We start from the raw sequence: 9,912 nt of genomic DNA, 5'->3' as shown, positions 1-9,912 counted from the left end.
TTCTAAGCAGGGCTTATATCTTGGCCTCTCATCATTCTGCTTGGCTGGAGCGGCTCTTTATCATACTTGTTCTTAAAACAGGACATGTGAAAAATGTACTTCATCCTTTCTTGCTTGATGATGTCACAATCCAGCAGTTAAATACTCTCTATCATCTCTTGCATACTTCAATCCATTTGGACATGGCCAAATAATGATTTGAAAAACAGTAAATGTCACAATCATAATTTAACCTCTGGTAATTTAACTTCTAAAAAAGTTCTTAGAACTAAAATATGGAATCCACATAATTAGGTAGCAGGACTCTTCTGCATTGGTCGCACCAGAAGACTGGTTTTTTTGGTAATTTTCAGTGATAAACACTTCAGGCAGGAGGTACTGGTAGTCGTCTTACTATTTCCATTGCTATCTTTAGATAGGCTTTAGCCTGTAAAAACAGAAACATAAATTTAGCATCTTTCATTTTCTATAAAAAGGAATATTTCACATCTTATTAGGTATCTGTTCTTTCACATACCTGCAAAGAAAAACAAAATTCTCACAATAAATGGGTTCCCTTTAGCCAGTTTTGTGTTCTGGAAAAATGATGCATTAATACATAAAATAAATACAAGCATTATTTAAAATACTGGAAGGGGAATGTAAAATTTAACTTCAGTATTATTATGAGAATAGAACTTGACTGAACAATTTGTCTTAAACAGCAGAGAAGTGTTAAGAAAGAAGGAGACTCTTTAGAGCCCACAAATACCATTAATTATAAACTTCCCTTACCCTGAAGATTGAGATAGAGAATCAGAGAAAAAAAAAAACAATATTCTAAACAAAAAAAAAATTGGGATAATTCCGTACAGACTTCACTACACTACAGAATTTCCTATACAATGAAAAGTGAGGTATTTTCAAAAAAAGACATCTTTCCAAAAGACAGAAGGGGGTATTGAAAAGAACTAATTCCACAACACTAGAATCCATAGAACAAAATATCCCTCTTGCTGCAACCTGCATACCTGGTCAGATACCGTCACCTGGAGGGCAGAAGAGCACAGAACTGTAAGACTATGGGGAGCTACCCAAACAAGCATGTTTCTTTTCACATCTCTAAAACCATGGCACAGCTAGAACCATGATCAGCCTAACATCAAGTATTCATAAATTTCACGTCAAGAGATGTATAAAAACACTGCCTACAATCCAACACAGAACGAACCACAAAATGAAACCAAGTAATTCCTGGACCAAGCTTAACAACTCATAGTCAAAATGGAACATGCCTTTCAGAAAGGTCTCCAATCTTACATAAAGATTTTCAACTAAAAGAGTATCTCTCAGTGTATATATCTTATACATTGTCCCAGAGGCTGATTGCTCCCACTGTTCAAGAAGGTGCCTTATCTATAGTTTGAACATGCCGTGCTTCAATTTCCAGCTGGCCCCTGATGTCCCGTGTTTGTCTAGTACAACTGAAAACTCCCCTGCTACTCAGCTTGCTTCCACTCTGTTAGACTGTGACCAAGCTACTACTTCATCTTCTCAAGTAAGTCTGCACATAGAGCACACACTGACAACCTTCCGTTTCACTAGAAGAAATCCCAGTGTTCCCTACCGCACTGATCTCTCCTGCCTCCTGCAGCACTCTTAGATATCTGTCTCTAACCTCAAGCTAGACCTTGTATCCCTGACGAGCCTTTAAAATAGCAAACAAACTGACAACTGCCTGAGGCCAGAGCTTGAGGGGCAGCAAGAGAAGGTCTGTCTTTCACTTGGGCCATTAGACCTAACTGTCACTGGTCTCAAGAAGGTGGTGGCCTTTTGCAGGGCCAGGTACCCCTAACATGTCTGCTCTCTTCCAGGGTTTGCTCCTGGCTTGTAGGGATTTCTCTTCGGGCACTTCTGGCCTCAGTGCCTCATAGTCTCAGTGCTCGCATCACCTTACAATTAATCACAGAATTTCCTGAGTTTGTAAGGAATGCAAACACCGAGCTAGAAGTGTTTTCTCCCATACGCCTGACTTTGTGGCAAGAACTATAAAATTCAAGTGACGAGCATGAAATTCAAACCTCTCCTACTACGGGAGTAAGTGCCATGCAGTTGGGTAGCACAGGGCTGTGCCCGTGTGTAACACCCACCACACTTAGCTATGAATTCCCTGGGTGGTCCAGCCACTCCCCAGCTAGCCACCTGCCTAGAGGAGATCACAGACCCACTTCAAATGAGGTGACTGACTGAAGCCAAGGTGCCTTTGTGGTTAAGTATCTGACTAAGTGGCACAGGGAGCACCCCAGGTGAGCATTTTGAACTATACTGGCAGCTTCCACTTTGCACAGATCAATTCATGCGTTTTCATGAGTCAATTAACAACCTGCATGGAAAACCTGGCCCCTTCTAGACCGCCCAGGCTGTTCCTGCTCCAGAGTTGACCAAATTGTACACAGAATTAAAAATACACTGTAGAAATTGTTCCTGCATGAGCAGAATAGTAACATACGACAGTGTTTTGTACATAGTTAAGATAGGAGATGTTCTGTACATAAATCAAGATAATTAGCAGCAACAGATCATGCATATGCTGTAACAGTCATGCAGGACCACGGACTAGCTGCACTGTTAAAACTGAGCTAAAGAGCAGTTCAGGGAGTCTCATTTGATACAGCCAAAGACACTGCTGGCAAGGGTCCTTGGAACACAGACCTCTGCAACCATCCAGATAGCAACCGGATATCCTGCTTGGGAGACCTGACTGCTTGTGTGTTAACCTACATCAAGATGCCATTAAACTAGATTTTTTTTTCCCCCCAAACCACTGTTAATGAGCATCTGGGCAACAATTTCACAGTGTACACTGACTGTCATTTGCCAAGTGTTAGCGGCTCTGTCACTTCGTAACAGGAGGTTCCTGGTGCAACTCTTTGGAGCCAGCATGCTAGCATTCCTAGCCCTAGAGTTACCAGCAATTAGTCTTACTTGCTAAGCGTTCCTTTTTTGTTTTCCTAGAACACAACATTATATGCTGAACAGACTGCTATCTCACATGTCCTCTGCCAGTAACCTGTCTTTGGCAAAACCAGCTGTTCCGCAGCTTAGTTTCCTGTCTTTCAATAAATCATTCAGCTATGAGTGAGGACCTATCTATGATTTAACATCTGTGAAAAGTCTAAACAGAATCTCAGTGACTGTCAATATGCGTTTCATTACATAAAACCAACCCAACATCTATGGAATGGTTTCTCCCACTCATGATCTTTTCAGTGTTGCACCTGTAGACAGCACAGCTCCATTCAGCTGTTTACTCCATCATTACTAAGCAAAAGAAGACGGGTTGCGACTGAAAATGGAGAGGGTTTTTACTTCCTTTTTGGGTGCAGAAAAAGTAAAGGATGAGTTGTTATTCATCACTCACAAGTATTTTCACTTTAATAGGCTAAAAGTGAACTTTACAGATCATTTTTTACCTTTATGGTTTGGAAGCTCTAAAGGAATGGTTTATAAGACTGTCTTTCTGAAAGCATTTTTCTGCAGATGGACAACTTTATTTTTAACAGTAACATATCAGTTAACTGGGAGCCAACATTCTCCCTGCTTTGAGATGATGAAGTGCACAGGAAGACTAGAATGCCCTAAAATCAGACCATACTTCTTCATTATGAATGCTGCCTAGATGGGGTCTGAGAGCAGCACTAGGGAGGGCCTAGGTAGAGGTGGAAGGTGACAGTCAGAGTGTTGAAAGAGCTGGATAATGCCATGTAAAATAATGCTCCCCTCTCTAACATTGGTACAAACACTGCCAGAAAAGAGTGCAGCATTCTTTAAATCACAAACCTGCTCAGGACTGAGAGGGTGTGGTAGATGATGAAGTGACTAATGACAGCACAAATCCTGGAGTAGGCAATGGAGAACTTGTAATGAAGTTCACCAGGAAAAGGACTGAAAAGCCTCACTTAACCTAAATAACCAGAACACCTGATTCATTACACTATCATGGGATAATAGATATGGGGTAGATTTAAATGGCAAGACTTTTTATTAGCTCATTTAATTAAGCCCTACAGTAATCCTAGAGAAATGTGAGTCTTTCCGTTATGGCATTTTGTCCTCCCTGAAAATCTTGCCCATGAGGGAAGTACAATCACTGCTAAGGTTACTGCAAACTGACCCTACGAGTCGTAGCTGACTCTGCCCTGTTCTCACAGACCGGACAGGCTTAGCTTGACCTACTACTTTGCCTTTCACTGAAGCGCAGATCTCAGCCCGCGAACAGCTCACTGCAGTGGCTTCTAGTGACTAGTGCAATGGCCATTCAAACGCAAAATCCAATTTACTCACCAACGAAGTCAAAACAGTTAGGAGCCAGCATCACACTCGCCATCACCCAAACCACTGCACACAAACAACTTCAGAGCAGCAACTCAGAAAAAGCGTACTGATCCCATCACTTGGTTGCAGGCCAAGTACATCATGGAGTGTAAATCCCAGCAGAAGAGTCAAAGACTACTAAGATGCTTTATCCAGCCCAGCAATTCATGGGAGAATCTATGCAAGTCCTGACTGTCTGGAATATTGAATGCTGTGGATGCTGCTATAGCTGAAAAGAAGGATAAAATATTTAAATCTGCTCAGCCAAGCTGTTCAGGGCTTAGACTTTATCCACTGTTAAAGGAAACTAGCAACCATGAGCAAAGAGCAACTAATCAAGTTGTGACAATTACAAGGACAAATACTAGACTTAGCTACCATCTGCGTGGAAGTAATGATAGGTGATAGCTTTTGTTCTTATCAGCATTCTCTTTGTTCAACCACAGTCCATTTTTCAGTTCTATCAGATTTTTAAATAGCTTTAATTTTCATGGAAATTGCTTATTACTTTGCCACAACTCCAACCTTCAGTGCATGCCTGGAGCTGCCCTTCGATGTCCGTATTTTACTGTGGTCAACTTAGAAGGCAGTAAAAGGATGATGATAAAACACAGCTTTAAAGAAGCTTCCATTTCAGATAAAAGCTTCATGTCACCCAGAGAAATTCTTGATTGCTGCAAGAGGCCCGGAGCCTTTCCCACTCTGTCTTCCTCTAGTTCTACTGTAAGATTCTTCCTTAACTATAGCGGCAACTCCTGCCAAGCTGCAATGAAGTCTCAGCCCAGAAAGGGGATCATCAATCCACAAATTACAAGTGAAACAGAGGAGTAACTAAACAGAGATGGGTAACTAAATTGGATGTTCCCTGATTCTAATTTCTTAAAAAAAAAATTCCTTAGTGGTGATGGGAAGTTTTCTGTTAAACCCATATTTCAGCAGCTGCTAAAGCCAAGCCGTCCTCCGTGGGAGCCTCAGCTGGGAAGCACTGCCAGTCCCAAGGTGCCTCTGCGTGTGTGCATCACTCAGGTGTCATTCCCTACATCAAAAACGACATCCTGCCCAGCAAACGTGGTTAAGTAGAACAGTGCAATTCAAATGCAATAGAGTAACATCCTTCAAACAGACTATCCTACCACTCAGCATTTTCTTCAGCAGAGTGAAGCGTAAATGAGGGTCTGATGATGTGTTGTACTATCTACACCCTGAATGAAGGATTCAAACCTACACACACCAAATGTTACTGCGATCATTCAAAGAAAGCCTTGATGATAAGGCGTATTATAAATCACATCACGCAGCCTTCTTCAGGGTTTGCTTTTCTTTCAAAGATATCACACCCTGGAGAGACCACTCTTTAAATGGAATTACTGATGACAGCTAAACAACAGCAAACATTATTTGCTACCACTGCTTCAATTTTTCTCCAACTATTTCTTGCAAGCTTTAAAATGCTGTACTCACACAGCGCTCTTTCATACAGTTCTACAGAAAGTCTGTCTGAATATAAGTTCCACCTGTCTCTGGATAATACCACAGTAAGGACAGCAACATTTCTAATTTAATTGAAAAGGGATTTTAAACCAGACTTGCTTTCCTCTGTCACATCTGACTGCTGATGCCTTCTGCCCCTACTTTCTACTGGACTGGGCATTTTCTCTCCCCTTACAGACCTGTGTGAAATTTACTGGCCTCAAAATCTTCCACCAATATACATGAATATATGAAATTTGCAAGAGGGCTGAATCCATTCCATACCATTAAATATGAACTCAACAGTAACAGAACCTCCCCCAAGAAGTATGTGGGGTTTATCTCATACACTGGTCTTTATTGCAAGCTGGGTAAAATGATGTTAAGCCTGTTTTCCAGCCACAGGTCCTGGTTTCCTCGCTGCAGGGCAAGCTTGGCTCTCCTCCTACCCAAGTCGTAAATTCCTCACCACACTGCATCTAAGGTTGTGCTCACCTGCAAAAGGCTGCATGATCTGAGGATCCAACACTCTGAACTATGTATGAATCACCGGGAATCTTACTCCCTTCACCTTCCCCTGCTCTCCCAATACACTCCACTTGAATTCTTCGCAACAAGAGAATGATCTCAAAGTATTCTTCCTTAATAGCTTCCAAATGTTTTCCACAACAGTATGTGGCAAGAAAACACTAAGGAACTAGCTGACCATTATGTGTTTTGTGGAATTTGTGAGGTTTTTTTCCAAAAGCAGTCATCTTCCTTATACTTTCTCCTATGAGAGCTCACTATCTCTTTAATAATGGAGAAGAGGAAGACGGTGAAATTTAAGCTTATTCTTTTCATGACTTCTCTGCTGAATACATCACCTCTACTCAATCTTAAAGGTATATCACCTCTACGCCATAATTCTCTTTTTTTTTAATCACCTAATTTCCAAGGCAAAATGAGAGACAACATCAACTGCTTGCCTCAGGCTCCAGCACGTCTCCTCCCTGAAATCTCTATCCCAACAAGACCCCCTAGCTTTTAGGAGGCAAATGGACACACTGGTACAGCAAATGTAATTTGTCCTTGCTTAAGCTGCTACTTTGATCTTGAGACAGATGGAGTTTAGTGCTTAACGGTCACAGCTAGCCTGTCTGTATTAACAAATCCACTGTGCCATCAAGGATGTGATACACCAAAAGTTTCCAGCAGGAAGTCCTCACAAAATAACCACCAACCGCCCCTTACCTCGCTGGGTTTTATGCTCACAGATGGAGGAACTCTTAGGAACCTCTACTTACCTTTTCCCTCAGCGTTGATGAGGAGTTCATCGGGCATTTTAACAACTCATTTGGTGGAAGAATGACTCCAATTAATCATGTTCTATATCTCTTGCTGTATTTCCAGCCCTCTTATCCACAAGTATGAGGATGGCTCTTTCAAACACCTGTTTTGCTGCTGGTTCCTTCTCATGATTCCTAGGAAGCTCCCCTACATCAGAGCATGATCAATTCCACCTGGTTTCAGTGATTCCTCATATTTTCCCTATTCTACCTTTTCCCTACTGTTTCCCTATTCCACCATCTTAGCAGCGTTCCTCATTTTCTTTTACCAGCGTTTGTTGTCTAGAGACTCTTCTCACATGTTTGGGTGAGCAAAAAAATGAAGCCCTAGTCTGACAATCCATAACCACATCTTTATGGAGGAGGAAAATGCTCCCAAGACTCTCAATTATCTCCAGAGGGATCTCCAAGTCCTCACTGTTGATTAAATTAAGAAATGATTAGCTTTTTGTAGAGGACCTTGGATCACTCCCAGTTGCTGCGGTGTGTCTGCTCTCTTCCTGTTAGCCCAGCCCCTGCCCTTTAGGCGAAGAGGCGAGTACAGCAACGTTCCATTTCTACAGCACACAACAAAGTTTTGTCAATGAAGAATGTTAAACAATGACACAACTGAAACAACTAAGCTGACAGACACACTAACGTAGACAATGTTTGTACCAAGAGCAAAATCATTTTACCAGTCCATGGGGACTGTCTCAAGCTTCACCAGAAGGGAACTCCACCCATTAAACCTTCACATCCTTTAGCTATATAGTCAGACCTTTCCATAAGCAGGTGAGTCTTATGCATTCTGTGCCTTGCTTGAGGAAGAAATTTCTAAGCTCACACATGCACAATTCTGCAAGTGATTTTATTTTTTTTACTGGAAGAGTTGTTTTAATTCTTAACAATATCCTTGCCTACTGTGAGAAGAAAACTTCTTGTTTCCACCAACTACATCTAAGCTTTAAAATAATGTATTCAGACAAGTTTCTTTACATATTTTCAAATGCTGGTGTAGACTGAGAGCTATATACTTTTACCTGTCAGCAAACAAGTTGAACCCCATGGCAGGTGAATAAGCAAAAAAAAAAAGTATTAGCTCACATATTTCAGAAACGCCCTTTTTTCTAGGCTTGACAGAGCTTAGAAGGTGTGACAGCATGCTGGGTTTCTGAGAAGTCAATCGCCATTCTTATTCCCCACTGTTTGATCTGCTAGGTATTATTTCAGTTCTATGATTCTGTATCTGATTTGTGAGTGTGTTCTAACAAAAACAGCACAGAATTTTGTATAAAAAAACCAACCTGTAAATGTAAGGGATAAGAGCAGAGATAATTTCAGCAGCTCTTAGCACATTGTTCTCTATCTGAGAAATTGTGATTGTTCGTGCATGAATAGCCACAATTTTAGTTTATTTGAGAAACATGGCGATGAGTATCATGTATTAAAGATTAGAATCTGACCTTATATGACCTCTTGCACCATCACTTATGTGTTACGAATTTAATTTTTCTTTTAAAATATAAGAGAACAACAACATTTTTCTCTGTCTTCAAAATGAGAAGCAAACCAGGGATAATGGGAAATTCTTTTTCATTCTGTAGAGATTAGTGACATCTAAGAAAACCTCATTCTCTGAGGAGAATGATTATCTCACAGACACAATGGCAGAGAAGAATATTAAAAGTTTTCCCCAGAGTCACACATATTTGTCAATCTTTATTCCTCTTCATATTTAATTTAATTGCCACAAATGGTGCTTATAACCCCTCCTTTCGTTCAGAAGAACGTAGTCCAAGGAGGAACAGATGGCAACATGACAGACTTTATTGTCTATTTTGATTTTCAGAATGCTATCCTACATGTCTGAATTTTCAGACTGATAGTCCTGCAGGCTACAGACTCCTGGTTATCATAGATTTCAGATCCTGTGAGCCTGCCACCTTAGTTTGCTCAGCTGTTTTGCTTCAACTTTGACCTAAGCCATGCATCTATTCAAACCTTTGCACTGCTGATTAAACTTTCCAGATAGAAACTACCATATGGATTATAATGATTCCTTTTCACAAGATCACAACATTATTCCACAGAGGATCAGCATGGGCCTCGCCCAAAGCTAGCAAAAATACTGCATTTGGTTAGAAATCAACATGCCATGGGAAGCTGCTGCTTCCCTTTCCAAACAAAATGATGTGCCACAATTTCAAGACTGTCATTATTCCCAAATCCCTAACACTATGTTAGTAACAGTGGATTAACGTTTTTAATTCCCACCCTCCCACCCCCCCTCCCCAAATTCTTTCTTCTTTTAAATGAGTGGGAAGGAAAAATATACTTCAGCTATCATTCTTCATCAGCCTAGCAATCATGATATTAGAAAGGTTACTGATATTAGAATGTCCCTATTGTACATTCTACCTTACGTCTAATTGATTCTACCATCTACGATTAGCATTAATCACTTTTTTTCTTACGGTAACATCTAAGCAGCAGTCAAGAGTGAGGCTGCATCATGCCATATACTGTGCAAACACAATGTGGCAGAGAACACCCTGCCCTACAGAGCCTGTCAGACAAACTCCAGCAGAAAATAAAATCCTAAGCAGAAAAATCTTACTCTATCACTGTTGGTGAAGTATTATATGTGCAACTGCTTTTCTTTTCAGGTTTGCATATTTGACTCCCGCCACCTCAACAACTCCTATTTTCCTCTGGTAATAAAATGTTATGGTAAATGCACCAAAAACCCCAATTCCCCTCCTGTGTAAATTGCTCCACT

The 9,912-nt window shown here is 40.8% G+C and overlaps 1 protein-coding gene across 1 annotated transcript in view; it reads right to left on the bottom strand.

Moving 5' to 3' along the window:
* Window positions 1-364: 364 nt before the first annotated feature.
* Window positions 365-9,912, bottom strand: part of NUBPL (nucleotide binding protein-like) — a gene marked incomplete at its 5' end in the record, with an annotated part of 68,732 nt that continues 59,184 nt past the window's right edge. The window contains one exon of the mRNA XM_010132347.1: window positions 365-427. Within this exon, the coding sequence (XP_010130649.1) occupies window positions 365-427 (63 nt within the window). The remainder of the gene's footprint in view (window positions 428-9,912) is intronic.

Source organism: Buceros rhinoceros, unplaced genomic scaffold (assembly GCF_000710305.1).
Source record: "Buceros rhinoceros silvestris isolate BGI_N320 unplaced genomic scaffold, ASM71030v1 scaffold2213, whole genome shotgun sequence".
NCBI classification, from domain to species: Eukaryota; Metazoa; Chordata; class Aves; order Bucerotiformes; family Bucerotidae; genus Buceros; species Buceros rhinoceros.
The sequence above is the reverse complement of the archived record's forward strand: the minus strand, read 5'-3'. Positions and strand labels throughout refer to the sequence as shown.